At 38.2% G+C, this 22,312-nt stretch overlaps 1 protein-coding gene across 2 annotated transcripts in view; it reads left to right on the plus strand.

Annotated features, from left to right (window-relative positions):
• Positions 1–22,312, plus strand: part of SCP2 (sterol carrier protein 2) — a 163,755-nt gene that overhangs the window by 41,305 nt on the left and 100,138 nt on the right. For both annotated transcript variants that reach the window (XM_060022190.1, XM_060022200.1), the window contains one exon: positions 20,388–20,451. In XM_060022190.1, coding sequence (XP_059878173.1) covers positions 20,388–20,451 — 64 coding nt within the window. The remainder of the gene's footprint in view (positions 1–20,387; positions 20,452–22,312) is intronic.

Below are 22,312 nucleotides of genomic sequence, written 5' to 3' on the forward strand. Positions count from 1 at the left end.
TTGTTTTAATTCCTGTTGTCTAGTCTTCCTATGTGTAAGCTCACTGGCCTTTCAGTGTGTTCGGTAAGCCAAACTTATTTCCCTGCGCCCCAGTCTCATATTTTCTTTGGCTACAGTGCTCTTTATTCTTTCAAGGTCAACTCTTTTCATGCTTTAGGTCTTAAAAAATCTTATCTCATATCTCCAACACTTTACAAAAGTATTTCTGCTTGGATGTCTAATAGGCCTTTCAAATTTAACAGGTCTAAAACTGAGGTCCTAATTCTTTCTTGAACTTCCACCTTCCCCATCTGTTCCTCCAGAAGTTTTTCCTATCCAGTAAATGATAACTCCATCTCTTTAGGACCTTTGGCCAAAAAGCTTAGAGCCATTCTTGATTTTTCTTATACTCAACATTCAATATACGAGCAAACCTTTTTTTTTTTTTTTTTTGCAGTTTATCAAGATACTCTTTTATTTTCCTTTTTTACCCCCCAGAAAACTTAGCACTGCACGGAGAACAAATTTAAGCAATGATCTTGCTAGAGATCATTGTGGAGCTCACTTTTTAAAACCCTAAAAATTCCCCATCGGACAACAGGGATATTATTATTATTATTAATTCTTTTTTTTTTTTACATATTTATTAGAGTATAATTGCCCCACAACGGTGTGCCAGTTTCTGCTCTACAGCAAAGCGAATCAGCCACACACACACACACATGTTCCCATCTCTCCTCCCTCCCGCATCTCCCTCCCTCCCACCCTCCCTATCCTACCCCCCCAGGCGGTCACAAACCACCTAGCTGATCTCCCTGTGCTATGCAGCTGCTTCCCACTAGCTATCTGTTTTACGTTTGGTAGTGTATATATGTCCATGCCACTCTCTCGCTTTGTCACAGCTTACCCTTCCCCCTCCCCATGTCCTCAAGTCCATTCTCTAGTAAGTCTGTGTCTTTATTCCTGTCTTACCTCTAGGTTCTTCATGACTTTTTTTTTCTTAAATTCCATATATATATGTGTTAGCATACGGTATTTGTCTTTCTCTTTCTGACTTACTTCACTCTGTATGACAGACTGTAGGTCCATCCACCTCACCACAAATAACTCAATCTCGTTTCTTTTTATGGCTGAGTAATATTCCATTGTATATATGTGCCACACCTTCTTTATCCATTCATCTGTCGATGGACACTTAGGTTGTTTCCATCTCCTGGTTATTGTAAATAGAGCTGCAATGAACATTTTGGTACATGACTCTTTTTGAATTATGGTTTTCTCAGGGTATATGCCCAGTAGAGGGATTGCTGGGTCATATGGTAGTTCTATTTGTAGTTTTTTAAGGAACCTCCATACTGTTCTCCATAGTGGCTGTACCAATTCACATTCCCACCAGCAGTGCAAGAGTGTTCCCTTTTCTCCGCACCCTCTCCAGCATTTATTGTTTCTAGATTTTTTGATGATGGCCATTCTGACTGGTGTGAGATGATATCTCATTGTAGTTTTGATTTGCATTTCTCTAATGATTAATGATGTTGAGCATTCTTTCATGTGTTTGTTGGCAATCTGTATATCTTCTTTGGAGAAATGTCTATTTAGGTCTTCTGCCCATTTTTTGATTGGGTTGTTTGTTTTTTCATTATTGAGCTGCATGAGCTGCTTGTAAATTTTGGAGATTAATCCTTTGTCAGTTGCTTCATTTGCAAATATTTTCTCCCATTCTGAGGGTTGTCTTTTGGTCTTGTTTATGGTTTCCTTTACTGTGCAAAAGATTTTAAGTTTCATTAGGTCCTATTTGTTTATTTTTGTTTTTATTTACATTTCTCTGGGAGGTGGGTCAAAAAGGATCTTGCTGTGATTTATGTCATACAGTGTTCTGCCTGTGTTTTCCTCTAAGAGTTTGATAGTTTCTGGCCTTACATTTAGGTCTTTAATCCATTTTGAGCTTATTTTTGTGTATGGTGATAGGGAGTGTTCTAATCTCATACTTTTACATATACCTGTCCAATTTCCCCAGCACCACTTATTGAAGAGGCTGTCCTTTCTCCACTGTACATTCCTGCCTCCTTTATCAAAGATAAGGTGACCATATGTGCGTGGGATTATCTCTGGGCTTTCTATCCTGTTCCATTGATCTATATTTCTGTTTTTGTGCCAGTACCATACTGTCTTGATTACTGTAGCTTTGTAGTATAGTCTGAAGTCAGGCAGCCTGATTCCTCCAGCTCTGTTTTTCTTTCTCAAGATTGCTTTGGCTCTTCGGGGTCTTTTGTGTTTCCATACAAATTGTGAAATGTTTTGTTCTAGTTCTGTGAAAAATGCCAGTGGTAGTTTGATAGGGATTGCATTGAATCTGTAGATTGCTTTGGGTAGTAGAGTCATTTTCACAATGTTGATTCTTCCAATCCAAGAACATGATATATCTCTCCATCTGTTTGTATCATCTTTAATTTCTTTCATCAGTGTCTTATAATTTTCTGCATACAGGTCTTTTGTCTCCTTAGGTAGGTTTATTCCTAGATATTTTATTCTTTTTGTTGCAATGGTAAATGAGAGTGTTTTCTTGATTGCACTTTCATGTTTTTCATCATTAGTGTATAGGAATGCCAGAGATTTCTGTGCATTAATTTTGTATCCTGCTACTTTACCAAATATTAGCTCTAGTAGTTTTCTGGTAGCATCTTTAGGATTCTCTATGTATAGATAGTATCATGTCATCTGCAAACAGTGACAGCTTTACTTCTTTTCCGATTTGGCTTCCTTTTATTTCCTTTTCTTCTCTCATTGCTGTGGCTAAAACTTCCAAAACTATGTTGAATAAGAGTGGTGAGAGTGGGCAACCTTGTCTTGTTCCTGATCTTAGTGGAAATGGTTTCAGTTTTTTACCATTGAGGATGATGTTGGTGGTAGGTTTGTCATATATGGCCTTTATTATGCTGAGGAAAGTTCCCTCTATGCCTACACTCTGCAGGGTTTTTATCATAAATGGGTGTTGAATTTTGTCAAAAGCTTTCTCTGCATCTATTGAGATGATCATATGGTTTTTCTCCTTCAATTTGTTAATATGGCTTATCACGTTGATTGATTTGTGTATATTGAAGAATCCTTGCATTCCTGGAATAAACCCCACTTGAACATGGTGTATGATCCTTTTAATGTGCTGTTGGATTCTGTTTGCTAGTATTTTGTTGAGGACTTTTGCATCTATGTTCATCAGTGATAATGGCCTGTAGTTTTCTTTCTTTGTGACATCCTTGTTTGGTTTTGGTATCAGGGTAATCGTGGCCTCGTAGAATGAGTTTGGGAGTGTTCCTCCCTATGCTATATTTTGGAAGAGTTTGAGAAGGATAGGTGTTAGCTCTTCTCTTAATGTTTGATAGAATTCGCCTGTGAAGCCATCTGGTCCTGGGCTTTTGTTTGTTGGAAGATTTTTAATCATAGTTTCAATTTCAGTGCTTGTGATTGGTCTGTTCATATTTTCTATATCTTCCTGATTCAGTCTTGGCAGGTTGTGCATTTCTAAGAATTTGTCCATTTCTTCCAGGTTGTCCATTTTATTGGCATAGAGTTGCTTGTAGTAATCTCTCATGATCTTTTGTATTTCTGCAGTGTCAGTTGTTACTTCTCCTTTTTCATTTCTAATTCTATTGATTGAGTCTTCTCCCTTTTTTTCTTGATGAGTCTGGCTAATGGTTTATCAATTTTGTTTATCTTCTCAAAGAGCCAGCTTTTAGTTTTATTGATCTTTGCTATCGTTTCCTTCATTTCTTTTTCGTTTATTTCTGATCTGATCTTTATGATTTCCTTCCTTCTGCTAACTTTGGGTTTTTTTTGTTCTTCTTTCTCTAATTGCTTTAGGTGCAAGGTTAGGTTGTTTATTAGAGATGTTTCCTGTTTCTTAAGGTAGGATTGTATTGCTATAAACTTCCCTCTTAGAACTGCTTTTGCTGCATCTCATAGGTTTTGGGTCATCGTGTCTCCATTGTCATTTGTTTCTAGGTATTTTTTGATTTCCTCTTTGATTTCTTCAGTGATCACTTCGTTATTAAGTAGTGTATTATTTAGCCTCCATGTGTTTGTATTTTTTACAGATCTTTTCCTGAAATTGTTATCTAGTCTCATAGCGTTGTGGTCGGAAAAGATACTTGATACAATTTCAATTTTCTTAAATTTACCAAGGCTTGATTTGTGACCCAAGATATGATCTATCCTGGAGAATATTCCATGAGCACTTGAGAAAAATGTGTATTCTGTAGTTTTTGGATGGAATGTCCTATAAATATCAATTAAGTCCATCTTGTTTAATGTATCATTTAAAGCTTGCATTTCATTATTTATTTTCATTTTGGATGATCTGTCCATTGGTGAAAGTGGTGTGTTAAAGTCTCCTACTATGAATGTGTTACTGTCAATTTCCCCTTTTATGGCTGTTAGTATTTGCCTTATATATTGAGGTGCTCCTATGTTGGGTGCATAAATATTTACAATTGTTATATCTTCTTGGATCGGTCCCTTGATCATTATGTAGTGTCCTTCTTTGTCTCTTCTAATAGTCTTTATTTTAAAGTCTATTTTGTCTGATATGAGAATTGCTACTCCAGCTTTCTTTTGGTTTCCATTTGCATGGAATATCTTTTTCCATCCCCTCACTTTCAGTCTGTATGTGTCTCTAGGTCTGAAGTGGGTCTCTTGTAGACAGCATATATATAGGTCTTGTTTTTGTATCCATTCAGCCAGTCTGTGTCTTTTGGTGGGAGCATTTAGTCCATTTACATTTAAGGTAATTATCGATATGTATGTTTCTATTCCCATTTTCTTAATTGTTTTGGGTTCGTTATTGTAGGTCTTTTCCTTCTCTTGTGTTTCTTGCCTAGAGAAGGTCCTTTAGCATTTGTTGTAAAGTTGGTTTGGCGGTGCTGAACTCTCTCAGCTTTTGCTTGTCGGTAAAGGTTTTAATTTCTCCATCAAATCTGAATGAGATCCTTGCTGGGTAGAGTAATCTTGGTTGTGGGTTTTTCTTCTTCATCACTTTAAATATGTCCTGCCAGTACCTTCTGGCTTGCAGAGTTTCTGCTGAAAGATCAGCTGTTAACCTTATGGGGATTCCCTTGTGTGTTATTTGTTGCTTTTCCCTTGCTGCTTTTAATATGCTTTCTTTGTATTTAATTTTTGACAGTTTGATTAATATGTGTCTTGGCGTATTTCTCTTTGGATTTATCCTGTATAGGACTCTCTGTGCTTCCTGGACTTGATTTCCTTTCCCATATTAGGGAAGTTTTCAACTATAATCTCTTCAAATATTTTCTCAGTCCCTTTCTTTTTCTCTTCTTCTGGAACCCCTATAATTCGAATGTTGGTGCGTTTAATGTTGTCCCAGAGGTCTCTGAGACTGTCCTCATTTCTTTTCATTCTCTTTTGTTTATTCTGCTCTGCAGTAGTTATTTCCACTATTTTGTCTTCCAGGGCACTTATCGGTTCTTCTGCCTCAGTTATTCTGCTATTGATTCCTTCTAGAGTATTTTTAATTTCATTTATTTTGTTGTTCATCATTGCTTGTTTCATCTTTAGTTCTTCTAGGTCCTTGTTAAATGTTTCTTGCATTTTCTCTATTCTATTTCCAAGATTTTGGGTCATCTTTACTATCACTATTCTGATTTCTTTTTGAGGTAGACTGCCTATTTCCTCTTCATTTGTTAGTTCTGGTGGGTGTTTATCTTGCTCCTTCATCTGCTGTGTGTTTTTCTGTCTTCTCATTTTGCTTATCTTACTGTGTTTGGGGTCTCCTTTTTGCAGGCTGCAGGTTCGTAGTTCCTGTTGTTTTTGGTGTCTGTCCCCAGTGGCTAAAGTTGTTTCAGTGGGTTGTGTAGGCTTCCTGGTGGAGGGGACTAGTGCCTGTGTTCTGGTGGATGAGGCTGGATCTTGTCTTTCTGCTGGGCAGGTCCACATCTGGTGGTGTGTTTTGGGGTGTCTGGGACTTATTATGATTTTGGGCAGCCTCTCTGCTAGTGGGTGGATTTGTGTTCCTGTCTTGCTAGTTGTTTGCCATAGGGTGTGCAGCACTGTAGCTTGCTGGTCGTTGAGTGAAGCCAGGTGCTGGTGTTGAGATGGAGATCTCTGGGAGATTTTCACCGTTTGATATTACGTGGAGCTGGGAGGTCTCTTGTGGACCAGTGTCCTGAAGTTGGCTCTCCCATGTCAGTGGCACAGCACTGACTCCTGGCTGCAGCACCAAGAGCCTTTCATCCACATGGCACAGAATAAAAGGGAGAAAAAGTTGAAAGAAAGAAAGAAAGAAAGACAGACAAAAGAAAGAAAGAAAGAAAGAAAAGCAAGAAAGGAGGAAGGAAGGAAGAAAGAAAAGAAAGAAAGAGGAAAGAGGATAAAATAAAATAAAGATAAAATAAAGTTATTAAAATAAAAAATAATTTTAAGAAAAACATTAAAAACAAGCAAACAAAAAAACGGATGGATAGAACCCTAGGACAAATGGTGACAGCAAAGCTATACAGAAAAAATCTCACACAGAAGCATACACATACACACTCACAAAAAGAGAAAAAGGGGAAAAAATAGTAAATCTTGCTCTCAAAGTCCACCTCCTCAATTTGGGATGGTTCGTTGTCTATTCATGTATTCCACAGATGCAGGGTACATCAAGTTGATTGTGGAGCTTTAATCCGCTGCTTCTGAGGCTGCTAGGAGAGATTTCCCTTTCTCTTCTTTGTTCGCACAGCTCCCGAGGCTCAGCTTTGGATTTGGCCTCGCCTCTGCATGTAGGTCGCCAGAGGGCGTCTGTTCTTCGCTCAGACAGGACGGGGTTAAAGGAGCAGCTGCTTCAGGGACTCTGGCTCACTTGGGCGGGGGGGGGGTGGCGGGAGGCGGGAGGGAGGGGCACGGATGCCGGGCGAGGCTGCGGTGTCAGAGGCCGGTGTGACGTTGCACCAGCCTGAGGCGCCGTGCGTTCTCCCGGGGAAGTTGTCCTTGCTTCCTGGGACCCTGGCAGTGGCGGGCTGCACAGGCTCCCCGGAAGGGAGGTGAGGATAGTGACCTGTGCTCCCACACAGGCTTCTTGGTGGCGGCAGCAGCAGCCTTAGCATCTCATGCCTGTCTCTGTGGTCCGCGCTGGTAGCCGCGGCTAGCGCCCGTCTCTGGAGCTCCTTTAAGCAGCGCTCTTAATCCCCTCTCCTCGCGCACCAGGAAACAAAGAGGGAAGAAAAAGTCTCTTGCCTCTTCGGCAGGTCCAGACTTTCCCCCGGACTCCCTCCCGGCTAGCCGTGGTGCACTAACCCCCTGCAGGCTGTGTTCACCACAGTCCTCTTCCTGGCTCCAACCGCAGCCCCTGAGCCTCAGCTCCCAGGCCCCGCCCGCCCCGCGAGTGAGCAGACAAGCCTCTCGAGCTGGTGAGTGCCAGTCAGCACCGCTCCTCTGTGCGGGAATGTCTCCACTTTGCCCCCCGCACCCCTGTGGCTGCGCTCTCCTCCGCGGCTCCGAAGCTCCCCCGCTCCGTCACCCGCAGTCTCCGCCCGCGAAGGGGCTCCTAGTGTGTGGAAAGTTTTCCTCCTTCACAGCTCCCTCCCACTGGTGCAGGTCGTGTCCCTATTCTTTTGTCCCTGTTTATTCTTTTTTCTTTTGCCCTACCCAGGTATGTGGGGAGTTTCTTGCCTTTTGGGAGGTCTGAGGTCTTCTGCCCGCGTTCAGTAGGTGTTCTGTAGGAGTTGTTCCACGTGTAGATGTATTTCTGGTGTATCTGTGGGGAGGAAGGTGATCTCCGCGTCTTACTCTTCTGCCATCTTCCCGATTCCCCCAAGTATGTCTCAGCAAACCTTTTTACTCATTTCTTAAAATATCCAGAAATATGAGAAGGAGAAATGTTTCTCCACATTTTCCCCACTTCTACTATAGTGCAAGCTATCATAATTTCTCACCTGGAGTATAGGAATCTCCTAAATGGTTTTACTGCTTCTGCTTGTGTACCTGTTCAGTCAATTCTTCACTTTATGTCTGGAGCAACGCTTTTAAAATATAAGCTAGATCATTTCACTCCTCTGCTAAGAACTCTACTGTGTTCTTAACACACTGAGATTGAAACCTACAGGTCTTATTATGGCCTACAAGCTTCTATATGATCTGACCCTCCACCCTCATTAGCTCTCTGACCTCATCTTTCACCATTTTTTCTTTCACCACTCTGCTCCAGCCACACTATCCTTTCGGTTCCTCAAACACAGTAAGCACATTCCTACCTCAGGCAGGGCCTAAGCCTTGCTATTTCCACTTCTGGAGTACTTTACCCTAAGATATCATCAGTGCTAGCTTTCCTACTTCCATCAGGTCTTTGCTTAAATGTCATCTTCTGTTTTCTTTCATCACCCTCCTTCCCAGAACTCCCTATCCTCTGTCTCTTACTTTATCTTTTTTTTTTTTTTTTTTAATTTTTGGCTGCATTGTGTCTTTGTTGCTGCACGTGGGCTTTCTCTAGTTGCGGTGAGCAGGGTCTACTCTTTGTTGAGGTATACGGGCTTCTCTTTGTGGTGGCTTCTCTTGTTGTGGTGCACGGGTTCTAGGCGCGCGGGCTTCAGTAGTTGTGGCTCGTGGGCTCTAGAGTGCAGGCTCAGTAGTTGTGGTGCACGGGCTTAGTTGCTCCACGGCATGTGGGATCTTCCTGGACCAGGGCTCGAACCCATGTCCCTTGCATTAGCAGGCGGATTCTTAGCCATTGTGCCACCAAGGAAGCCCTTACTTTATCATTTTATAGAGCACTTATGAAAATATGGCATATATATATTTTCTTATTTATTGACTGTCTCTTCCAACCAGAATCTAAGTCTACAAGGGCCTGATTTTTGTTTATTTTATTCCCTGCTCTTTGACTGTTACCTAGTAGAGTGCCTGGCACAGAGCAGGTCTTCTGTAATTAATTAATCTTCAAAGAAAGACCCTCCTTGATCATTCAATTGAAGTGAATCCCTCCTGTTATTCTTTTTCATAGATAGTTTCCTATTGCTTTCCTTCATAGCACTTAGCACTATTTATATTCATACATTTATTGTGTGTGGTTTTACTTGTTTAATTTTTGTCTTCCTTATTTGTCTTATAAACTCCATGAAAGCAGGAACCATGTCTGTTTTGTTTACCTTCAGTATATCCAGCCTAGCACAGTGGTTGACATGTAATCTGGCCAGAAGAAAGTTTTTTCCCCCTTCGCTTCTACAATCCCTAGCATATTTAAATACTCAATAAATATTTGTTGAATGAATGAGTGAATTTCCATACCCATATTATCTCATTCAATTCTTACAACAGTCCATTATGGGAGGTGTTATATTAATAGTTATTAATAATACTTTTAAGTACAATTCTGGCTTCAAGATCTCATATATATATTTATTTATATACTCACTTATTTATTTAATTGTGTTGAGAAAGTATTCAGCAATTTTTATTTTCTTGAGTTTCTTTTTCTTTCAGGAATGGGTACTGAATTTTGTCAAATGCTTTTCCAGCATCTGTGGATTTCATTATGTCCTCCACTTAGATCTAGTAATAGAATATTTTATTAATGGACTTCTGATATTGAATCAACGTTGCATGTCTGGAATGAATGCCACTTGGTTATGATGTATTGATTTTTTTTTAATGTGGAGTTAGGCTCTGTCACTATTTAGTGCTTTCAGATCAACATTCATAAGTGATATTGGTTTTTAATTTTCTCTTTTTTAATGTCTTTATCAAGTTTAGGTGTTAATTTTATACTTACTTTATAAAACGAAGTAGGAAACGTTTCTTCATTTTTGATGCTTTGGAACGATTTATGGCGCATTGGGACTACTTGATCTTTGTAGGTTTGATATAATACCCTGTGAAATCATCCGGGCCTGTTTTTTTGGTGTGTATGGTTTGTTTGTTTTGGTAGTTGCTTGGTAATTATCTATTTATTTATGTTTAAACATTCCATCTCCAGTGGGGTCAATTTTGGTAGTCTGTATTTCTCTGGGAAATTATTCGTTTCATTTAGAGTTTCAAATCTATTTGTATAGAAGTCTGAAAAGTCGTCTTTTACATAAAATTTCTACTTCAGCGGTATTTCTCTCGTTATTTATTATTTTTGTGTATATATGCTTTCTGCTTTTTTTCGTATTAAATTAGGGTAGCAGTTTGTCTCTTTTGTTAAATTTTTCAGAACAATAGGATTTTGATTGATTATGTCTATTCTTTCTAATTCTTTATTCCATTATTTTCTGCCTTTATCTTCCTTGTGATTTTTATTGGTTTATTTTGTTGTTTTTTGAATTGGGAATTTAATTCAATTTTTATCCTTTTAGTGAATAACAGCTTTATTGAGATAAAATTGACATACCATAAAAATTCATTCTTTTAAAGTGTACAATTCAGTGTTTTTTTGTATATTCACAGAGTTGTGCAATCATCACCACTATCTAATTTCAGAACAGTTTCATCATCCCCAAAGGAAACCCCATACCCATTAGCAATCCTTTCCTCTAAGGCACCTGGCAATCACTAATCTAATTTCTGTTTTTATGTGTTTGCTTATTATGAACATTTCATTTAAATGGACCCTACAGTATGTGACCTTTTGTGATTGGCTTCTTTCACTCAGCACAGAAAACATTCACAGTTCATTCATGTAGTAGCATGGATCAGGACTTCATTCTTTTTAATTGATCAGTATGTTCCATTTTAATCATTCTTAGTGCTATGTTCTTGTTACAGCTTTAAACATATCACATTGGTTCTGATATGTAGTGTTTTAGTTTTCAGTATCATTTTTTTCAGAAGCTCTGCAATCATTTGTGTTTCTTCTTTTTGTCCAAGAGTTGTTTTATGGAAATAGTTTAAAAATTTCCAGGTAGACTTAATTTTTACATTTTATTAATAATTACTAGTTTTATTACATTGTGATTTGAGAGTGTTCTTTTAAATTTGGAGTGATTCCTAATTATCTGATGTCCTCTAATGTCAGTGTAGTAAAGTCTTATTTCTGTAGTGGATTTTTTGAAAGATGGACTGTGTGTCCTCAGATTTCTTGTTTCTTTTTTGTTTGTTTGTTTTGTCTTGTGGGACCCCAGAAATTTCCCTGTTTACTTCTTTTCTCTTTCACCATCCAATTGCCAAAGGGACCTTCGCCCCAACAATTTTTTTTCCCCTCTTTTTTTCTCCTAGAAGCTATACCTTTCAAAGATTACCACCTTGAGTCTTCTGTTCTTTTCTAACCCTTCCTTGTTGTCATGTTTTGATCTACAGGAATATTTTTTCAATATTTTCACTCTTGCGGGGTGTCTTTTTCTTCCTGGTGGTAGTTTCAGAGCAACTGTAGGCCTGCCACTAGCTCCCCTCTTCTCTCCTCTGCAGTAGTTTTCAGACTGCCCTTCTTCCCTAGGAGGCTTACTGTGGGAGCGTGAATGATTGCTGGCAGGGATTTGGTCACTTTTTCCCTTTCCCTTTTTTTTTTCTCTTATAGATAATTTGAAGTTTTGTGTTTTCTTTTGTCTAGTTATGCTGAGGGTATGGTTTTGTGCAGTTTTATTTGTTTTTCTTTTTATTCTGTATTTTTTTTTTTTTTTTGCAATACGCGGGCCTCTCACTGTTGTGGCCTCTCCCGTCGCGGAGCACAGGCTCCGGACGCGCAGGCTCAGCGGCCATGGCTCACGGGCCCAGCCGCTCCGCGGCATGTGGGATCTTCCCAGCCTGGGGCACGAACCCGGGTCCCCTGCATCAGCAGGCGGACTCTCAACCACTGCGCCACCAGGGAAGACCTATTCTGTATTTTTTTAGAGGATATGGAGAGAGATTTAGGCAGTTTTCATTGCCCGCAGCTAGCTGGAAATCTGTGTTTGGTGTGTTTTCAACCTTTTCTCAAGTTTTATGTTACTCAGAGTAGTTGGACAGTTTTTTCTAGTCTAAAGTCTGAAGTGTAAATGTGTAGTATTTTAGTTGAAATGTTATTCTTCATCCAAAAGATTTCTAATGAATTGTAGAATTTCATAGAATTTTAAGTTGTTTGAAATTGCTGTTTGTGAATGTGCTCTAGAAATGAATATGTAAGAATGTTTGTAGTAGCTTACATTCTGCTATAGAATCAGGAGATATTTGTGACTTCAAGGTTTGATTCAAAGAGATTGAGGTCTTTTTATACCACTCATATTCTTAGAACAGCCCAAAATCTGAATTGGCAGTTCAGAGTCAGTAGTCAACAAGCCCTTCATCAGTGTCCAGGATTAGTAAATAATGGTAAGTGATTGGCAGAATATTTTTCAAAGGGTTGCTATCTTCTGTAGATTAACTGGATCCCATAGTAAGGAAACAAGGAGAAAAGACATCAGTACCTACTGAATATCTCCTATGTCAGACACTATGCCAAGTGCTTTTATATAGTTTAGCTGCCCTTCTTCCTACAAATCCGTTTGTGAATTGCTTATAAATCTTCTAATAGATGACAATAAAGCATTTGAACTTCCTGTGACAAGAAACTTGCCACAGAGGCTACTCATTCCATTTTTTTGATCATTCCAATTGTTACAGTGCTCTTTTTCATGTTGAACTCAAATCTCTCTCACTATAGTTTCTGTCTTCTGAGACTCATAGAGCAAGCCTCTTTCACCTTACAGCCCTTCAAATATCTGAAGCCAGCTTGACTTGTTCCCTTTAACTGTTTCTTATTAGACTTGTTTCATGATCCATCATCCCCATGTTTACATGTGATCGCATGTAAACTTTTCTGGTAATTGCATCACACTGTTGAATCATATTGAGCTTATAATCGAACAGAACCTCAGAGCCTTTCTCATGATTGCTGCTCCTTTTCTTAGGTAGTTTTGGGTGGTCAAGAATAGAACAGGGCATTTAATTAATTACATTCTGATCCATCTCATTGATAAACCTCACTGAAGTCTATTTGGATCCAACATTATAGCAGTCTCTCTCAGCTTCAGGTGTGGTTAGCATACCGTTGAATTTTCTTTATTTTTTTAAAAAATAAATTTATTTATTTATTTATGGCTGCGTTGGGTCTTTGTTGCTGCATGCAGGCTTTCTCTAGTTTTGGTGAGCAGGGGCTACTCTAACCCTTTAATTTTTTAATCCAATTTTTGGTAGAAATATTAACCAGAGCATGGCTGAGGTTAGAGGTTAGCAATAGAGACTTTACTCTAGGTTAATACTTTGATCAGTGCCTGTCATTGATCAGTGCCTGTGTGTTCTGTTGACTCTTAAGATGCTCCATGACGTGGGTCAGTTAAGTTGGAAAATGCTTCATACTTTAACTCCCTTTTGGACAATCATAATACACATGCAATAGTAAAGGAAAGTCTCTAAATGCTCTGCCATAAAGAAATTTATTTAACTTTGTTTAAGCCAGTATTGTGTAAACCTGACAGAAGAACCCTCATTTTTATAGTAACACCAAAAAAACCCCGAAAAACAAAAGGGAAAAAAACCCACACTACAGTATTTCCCTGTCTTGTCCCAAAAGATGGCCTGAAAAATTTTGTCTGTTGTCTTGCTGATACTAGATACTATGTTTCATTTGATCTACTAGCCAATACAATAAAAAAGATAATTAATTTGGGTGGATTGGTTCAAGATGGCAGAGTAGAAGGACATGTGCTCACTCCCTCTTGCGAGAGTACTGGAATTACAGCTGACTGCTGAATGATCATCGACAGGAAGACACTGGAAATCACCAAAAAAGGTACCCCACATCCAAAGACAAAGGAGAAGCCGCAATGAGAGGGTAGGAGGGGCGCAATCACAATAAAATCAAACCCCATAACCACTGTGTGGGTGACTCACAAACTGGAGTACAATTATACACAGAAGTCCACCCACTGGAGTGAATGTTCTGAACCCCACATCAGGCTTCCCGACCTGGGGGTCCGGTAACGAGAGGAGGAATTCCCAGAGAATCAGACTTTGAAGGCTAGTGGGATTTGATTGCAGGACTTCAACAGGACTGGGGGAAACAGAGACTCCACTCTTGGAGGGCACACCCAAAGTAGTGTGTGTACCAGGACCAAAGGGGAAGGAGCAGTGACCCCATAGGAAACTGAATCAGACCCACCTGCTGGTGTTGGAGGGTCTCCTCCAGAGACAGGGTGTAGCTGTGGCTCATGGTAGGGACAGGGACACTGCCAGCAGAAGTTCTGGGAAGTGCTCCTTGGCGTGAGCCCTCCCGGAGTCCGCCATTAACCCCACCACAGAGCCTGTAGCCTCCACTGCTTGGTCGCCTCAGACCAAACAACCATCAGGGAGGGAACTCAGCCCCACCCATCAGCAGACAAGTGGATTAAAGTTTTACTGAGCTCCGCCCACCAGAGCAACACCCAGCTCTACCCACCACCAGTCCCTCCCATCAGGAAACTCACACAAGCCTCTTAGATAGCCTCATCCACCAGAGGGCAGACAGCAGAAGCAAGAAGAACTACAATCCTGCAGCCTGTGGAATGAAAACCACATTCACAGAAAGATAGACAAAATGAAAAGGGAGAGGACTATGTGCCAGATAAAGGAACAAGATAAAACCCCAGAAAAACAATTAAATGAAGTGGAGGTAGGCAAACTTCCAGAAAAACAATTCAGAATAATGATAGTGAAGATGATCCAGGACCTCGGAAAAAGAATGGAGGCAAAGATCGAGAAGATGCAAGAAATGTTTAACAAACACCTAAAAGAATTAAAGAACAAACACCTAGAAGAAATAAAGAACAAACAAACAGAGTTGAACAATACAAAAACTGAAATGAAAAATACACTAGAAGGAATCAATAGCAGAATAACTGAGGCAGAAGAAAGGATAAGTGACTTGGAAGACAGAATGGTGGAATTCACTGCTACAGAAAAGAATAAAGAAAAAAGAATTGAAAGAAATGAAGACAGCCTAAGAGTCCTCTGGAACAACATTAAATGCACCAACATTTGCATTATAGGGTTCCCAGAAGGAGAAGACAGAGAGAAAGTACTCGAGAAAATATTTGAAGAGATTATAGTTGAAAATATCCCTAACATGGGAAAGGAAATAGCCACCCCAGTCCAGGGAGCACAGAGAGTCCAAGGCAGGATAAACCCAAGGAGAATTAAAGACAAAAATTAAAGACAAAAAAATTAAAGACAAAAATAAAAATTAAAGACAAAGAAAAATTATTAACAGCAACAAGGGAAGAACGACAAATAACATACAAGGGAACTCCCATAAGGTTGACAGCTGATTTCTCAGCAGAAACTACAAGCCAGAAGGGAGTGCCACGCTATATTTAAAGTGATGAAAGGGAAGAACCTACAACCAAGATTACCCAGCAAGGATTGCATTCAGATTTGACGAAGAAATCAAAAGCTTTACAGACAAGCAAAAGCAAAGAGAATTCAGCACCACCAAACCAGCTCTACAACAAATGCTAAAGGAACTTCTCTAAGTGGGAAACAGAAGAGAAGAAAAGGACCTACAAAAACAAACCCAAAACAATTAAGAAAATGGGAATAGGAACTTACATAATGATAATTACCTTAAATGTGAATGGATTAAATGCTCCAACCAAAAGACACAGCCTCGCTGAATGGATACAAAAACAAGATCCATATATATGCTGTCTACAAGAGACCAACTTCTGACCTAGGGACACATACTGACTGAAAGTGAGGGGATGGAAAAAGATATTCCATGCAAATGGAAATCAAGAGAAAGCTGGAGTATCAATACTCACATCAGAATAGACTTTAACATAAAGAATGTTACAAGAGACAAAGAAGGACACTACATAACGATCAAGGGATCAATCCAAGAAGAAGATATAACACTTATAAATATATATGCACCCAACATAGGAGCACCTCAATACGTAAGGTAAATGCTAACAGCTATAAAAGAGGAAACTGACAGTTACACAGTAATAGTAGGGGACTTTAACACCTCACTTAGGACAATGGACAGATCATCCTGACAAAATTAATAAGGAAACACAAGCTTTAAATGATACAATACAGCAGATAGATTTAATTGATATTTATAGGACATTCTATCCGAAAACAGTGGATTACATTTTCTTCTCAAGTTCACACAGAATATTCCCTGGGATAGATCATATCTTGGGTCACAAATCAAGCCTTGGTAAATTTAAGAAAATTGAAATCATATCAAGCATCTTTTCCGACCACAGTGCTATGAGACTAGAAATAAAGTACAGGGAAAAAAATATAAAAAGACACAAGCACATTGAGGCCAAACAATATGTTACTAAATAACCAAGAGATGACTGAAGAAATCAAAGAGGAAATCAAAAAATACCTAGAGACAAATGACAATGAAAATATGACAATCCAAAACCTATGGGATGCAGCAAAAGTAGTTCTAGGAGGAAAGTTTATAGCAATACAATCCTACCTCAAGAAACAAGAAAAATCTCGAAGAAACAATCTAATCTTACACCTCAAGGAACTAGAGGAAGAACAAACAAAACCCAAAGTTAGCAGATGGAAAGAAATCATAAAGATCAGAGCAGAAATAAATGAAATAGAAACAAAGAAAACAATAGCAAAGATCAAAAAAACTAAAAGCTGGTTCCTTGAGAAGGTAAACAAAATTGATAAACCTTTAGCCAGACTCATCAAGAAAAAGAGGGAGAGGACTCAAATCGGTAAAATTAGAAATGAAAAAGGAGAAGTTACAACTGACACTGAAGAAATACAAAGCATTATAAGAAACTACTACAGCAACTCTATGCCAATAAAATGGACCACCTGGAAGAAATGGACAAATTCTTAGAAAGGTATAACCTTCTAAGACTGAACAAGGAAGAAACAGAAAATATAAAGAGACCAATCACAAGTAATGAATTTGAAACTGTGGTTAAAAACCTTTCAACAAACAAAAGTCCAGGACCAGATGGCTTCACAGGTGAATTCTATCAAACATTTAGAGAAGAGCTAACACCTATCCTTCTCAAACTCTTCCAAAAAATTACAGAGGAAGGAACACTCCCAAACTCATGCTATGAGGCCACCATCACCCTGATACCAAAACCAGACAAAGATACTACAAAAAATGAAAATTACAGACCAATATCACTCATGAATATAGATCTAAAAATCCTCAACAAAATACTAGCAAACAGAATGCAACAACACATTAAAAGGATCATACACCATGACCAAGTGGGATTTATCCCAGGGATCCAAGGATTCTTCAATATATGCAAATCAATCAATGTGATACACCATATTAACAAATTGAAGAATAAAAACCATATGATCATCTCAATAGATGCAGAAAAAGCTTTTGACAAAATTCAACACCCGTTTATGATAAAACTCTCCAGAAAGGGGGCATAGAGGGAACCTACCTCAACATAATAAGGGGCATATACAGCAGACCCACAGCAAACATCATTCTCAATGGTGAAAAACTGAAAACATTTCTTCTAAGATGAGGAACAAAACAAGGATGTCCACTCTTGCCACTATTATTCAACATAGTTTTGGACGTCCTAGCCATGGCAATTAAAGAAGAAAAAGAAATAAAAGGTATACAGATTGGAAAAGAAGAAGTAAAACTGTCACTGTTTGCAGATGATATGATACTACACATAGATAATCCTAAAGATGCTACCAGAAAACTACTAGAGCTAATCAATGAATTTGGTAAAGTGGCAGGATACAATAATTAATGCACAGAAATATCTTGCATTCCTATACACTAACAACGAAGATCAGAAAGAGAAAGTAAGGAAACAATCCCATTCACCATTGCAACAAAAGAATAAAATACCTAGGAATAAACATACCTAAGGAGGTAAAAGACCTGTACTCAGAAACTGTAAGACAGTGATGAAAGAAATTAAAGGTGACACAAACAGATGGAGAGATATATCATGTTCTTGGATTGGAAGAATCAATATTGTGAAAATGACTCTACTACCCAAAGCAATGTACAGATTCAATGCAACCCTATCAAATTACCAATGGCATTTTTATAGAACTAGAAAAAAAATCTTAACATTTGTATGGAGACACATAAGACCCCGAATAGCCAAAGGAAACTTGAGGGAAAAAAACAGAGCTGGAAGAATCAGACTCCCTGACCTCAGACTATACTACAAAGCTACAGTAATCAAGACAATATGGTGCTGGCACAAAAACAGAAATATAGATCAATGGAACAGGATAGAAAGCCCAGAGATAAATCCACACACCTATGGTCAACTAAACTATGACAAAAGAGGCAAGGATATACAATGGAGTTAAGACAGCCTCTCCAATAAGTGGTGTTGGGAAGACTGGACAGCTACATGTAAAAAATGAAATTAGATCACTCCCTAACACCACACTCAAAAATAACTCAAAATGAATTAAAGACCTAAATGTAAGACCGGACACTATAAAACTCTTAGAGGATAACATAGGAAGAACACTCTTTGACATAAATCATAGCAAGATCTTTTTTGACTCACCTCCTAGAGTAATGGAAATAAAAACAAAAATAAATGAATGGGACCTAATGAAACTTCAAAGCTTTTGCACAGCAAAGGAAACTATAAACGAGACAAAAAGACAGTCCTCAGAATGGGAGAAAATATTTGCAAACGAATCAATGGACAAAGGATTAATCTCCAAAATATATAAACATCTCATGCAACTCAGTATTTAAAAAAAAAAAAAAAACCCAGTTGAAAAATGGGTAGAAGACCTAAATAGATTTCTCCAAAGAAGACATACAGATGGCCAAGAGGCACATGAAAAGCTGCTCAGCATCACTAATTATTAGAGAAAGGCACCTCAATACTACAATGAGGTACCACCTCACACCCATTAGAATGGACATCATCAGAAAATCTACAAGCAACAAATGCTGGAGAGGGTGTGGAGAAAAGGGAACTGTCTTGCTCTGTTGGTGAGAATGTAAGTTGATACAGCCACTATGGAGAACAGTATGGAGTTTCCTTAAAAAACTAACAATAGAATTACTGTATGACCCAGCAATCCCACTACTGCGCATATACCCGGAGAAAACCATAATTCAAAAAGACACATGCACTCCAGTGTTCACTGCAGCATTATTTGCAATAGCCAGGTCATGGAAGCAACCTAAATGCCCATCGACAGGCAAATGGATAAAGAAGATGTGGTACATATATACCATGGAATATTACTCAACCATAAAAAGGAACGAAAATGGGTCATTTGTAGAGACGTGGATGGACCTAGTGAGTGTCATACAGAGTGAAGTAAGTCAGAAAGAGAAAAACAAATATCGTATATTAATGCATATATGTGAAATCTAGAAAAGTGGTACAGATGAACTGGTTTGCAAGGCAGAAATAGAGACACAGTTGTAGAGAACAAATGTATGGACACCATGGGGGGAAAGTGGGGGATGGGGGCGGTGCTGGGATGAATTGGGATTGACATATATGCACGAATATGTATAAAATAGGTAACTAATAAGAACCTGCTGTATAAAAAAATTAAAATTCAAAAAAAAAAGATATGAATTTGCTTTGGCTTGTTCTTACTGGACCCGTTCTGACTGCCTCTGGATCAGTCACTTACTCTTATTGGTATGAGATCACTAGTGTGGTCTCTACCTTTTTCCATTTTTATTAGAATTGAGAGAAGATTTGTTCAATTATATGTATGTCATTTCTGCTCTGAAGATCACCCTCCTTGACAGAAAAGGTAGAGATAAAACAGAAATGGGGACTCTCCACTTTATTGTGCTGTGTATTAACTTAATATTATCAGCTCCGATCAGTGCACTTTTTCATTCCTTGGTCTTTCTAGTTCCAAAGGAGGATTCAAAACCTATTTTATTCTGTTTCATCTTCTTAAAAATAATAAACAAGACTTTTACAAATTTTACTTCATTAATGTGCTTGCTTTTATTTTCCGACACTACTCTTTGAACTTTCTGTTAAAGAATTTAAAAAGTATACACTTTTCTTGTTAGACTAACTCTTCTGAAGACCTTTCTGCCTTATCATAAGGCAAAAGAAGTTCAGGCCCTAGAGGTTTGAATTGTAAAATTCACTTCGTCCAGGGATGTTGGGATGTTTTGGCAGACTCCTTGAAGTATTGCTGGCAGTGCTTTCCTGCCTTATAACCACTGTGGTCCTAGGCTATATTTTCTGGGTTTTGAAAGTAGACCCTAGTTGTACTAGGTTGAATAGGCCAGTTTGAACTATTTTCATATCATATGCTTATTTGTTGAATCAATTCATGAAATACACCCCAGTTTAATTATAAAGAAATGTTTATGTGAGGGATCAGTGTTGAAGTTTCCAATACTGGTATCTATGCATGGGAAAATGTGGAAATATTAGAACGATACTGAGTATCATGGCAACATTTGTTAACAAGCAACAGGAAAGCATTAACTCACTAATAGAAGTTTGCTTTCTCTACAGGAACAAAACTTGAACACTTTGCAAAAATTGGATGGAAAAATCATAAACATTCAGTTAATAACCCGTAAGTATTTCAGAGATATGAAATAGTGAGAATCTGGGTTATCCTGCTATGTAATATGCAACTTTATACTTGAAAAGCAAATGTAAGACCTCAAAGATGTTAACTAGAATGTTTTTCTTCTTATGAAAGGCTTGTGCCCAAGTAAACTTTTGACTACTTTTCAGTTTAGGTTTTGGTCTATTTATATTTAAAATGCCATTTAAGCTTAGTTGCTCTTTTTTTTTTTTTTTTTTTTTTTTTTTGCGGTACGTGGGCCTCTCACTGTTGTGGCCTCTCCCATTGCGGAGCACAGGCTCCGGACGCGCAGGCTCAGCGGTCATGGCTCATGGGCCTAGCCGCTCCGTGGCATGTGGGATCTTCCCGTACCGGGGCACGAACCCGTGTCCCCTGCATCGGCAGGCGGACTCTCACCAACTGCGCCACCAGGGAAGCCCTTAGTTGCTCTTTTAAGAAAGAATGTGAATGGCTAGCGTTAAAAGATGTAATTGGTCATAGGTTCTAACTCTAGTAAATGAAATTTATTATAATAATTTTAATTGGAAATAACCAGGCCCCATTTTAAACCATTTTTTAAAACTTTTCTTAGTTTGTTGTGATCAATTAAAATGTCTGTAAAACACGTATTAGTGGTTGTTTTAATTACTTTATATTAAATTATTTGCATTTTAATTATGTTAGTGTCATTAACTCTTACTCTGATAGAATAATATGGTTATTTATATGCTAAAAAATAGTCCGAAGTAAAATTACATCATATGTATTACTGATAATTAATCTTTGAATCCCTAGTGCCTAGTGCAATGCATGGCTCATAGCATGTACTTAATGGTTGCTGAATAAAATTGGTTCACTGGGAAATGAATTAGTGCCACACAAGTAGAATCTCTACAAAAGCAAACCACTAGGCAATAAAAGAATAGTAGCTAACTTCATTAAATGCCAACTCTGTGTCACTGTGCTAGGTACTTTTATGTATATTTTCATTTAATTCTCTCAAGGACCCTATAAGGTAGTTATTTTTATTCTTATTTTATAGATGATGAAAATAAGGACTACAGAAATTAGGCAACTTGCTCAGGATCATTCTAAATAGTGGTAAAATAGTGTTTATATTTTTCCTTCTACTAGATTATAAACTCCTTGAGGGCAAGAGCCATCTCTTATCTTTATGTTCTAAATGCTTAGCACAGAGTCTGGAACATAATCAGTGCTCAGTAAATTGTTTCTGAACTATTAAACAAATTTTGCCATGTTTAATAAACATAAAAACATGATAAGGGACATTTTATACCACAAATGGGTCATTACCACATATTTCTATGCTACTACCTGTTCTCCTTATTCTTCTGATTTTGAATTGATATTTGAATTCAGGGTATACCTAATTAACAAATAATATCTACTCCCATGCCCTAAATTTAGTGGTATTTTGTGAAAAATCTAAGGGTATTGTGGAAGCTTTGGTTAATTCCCTTGCTTATATAATAAAATAGAAATTCCTTCATATGAGATAACAAGCCTGTTATAATTTGGCCTCGTTCTACCTTGCTGGTCTTATTTCCTACCACTTCCCTGGTTATTCTCAATCTCATCTCTCACAAGATTACTTGGTATTACTTGGTATTTCTTAAGTGTATTATACTATGCTTGTTTCTGTGTTTTTAGTTATGCTGTTAACTCTCCCTGGAATATCCTTCTGCCCTTCTTTTGTTTGGCAAGTATCTACTTACTCATCAAGTCTCAACCCAAATATCATTGCTTCTCTTAGTACCTTCTTAAATAGGTATAATTATTTTTTCTCATGAGCTTCATTGTACTGTCTGTATATGTCTGTTACAACATATCACACTGTATCATACTT

This window comes from Delphinus delphis, chromosome 1 (genome assembly GCF_949987515.2).
Source record: "Delphinus delphis chromosome 1, mDelDel1.2, whole genome shotgun sequence".
In the NCBI taxonomy this organism is placed as follows: Eukaryota; Metazoa; Chordata; class Mammalia; order Artiodactyla; family Delphinidae; genus Delphinus; species Delphinus delphis.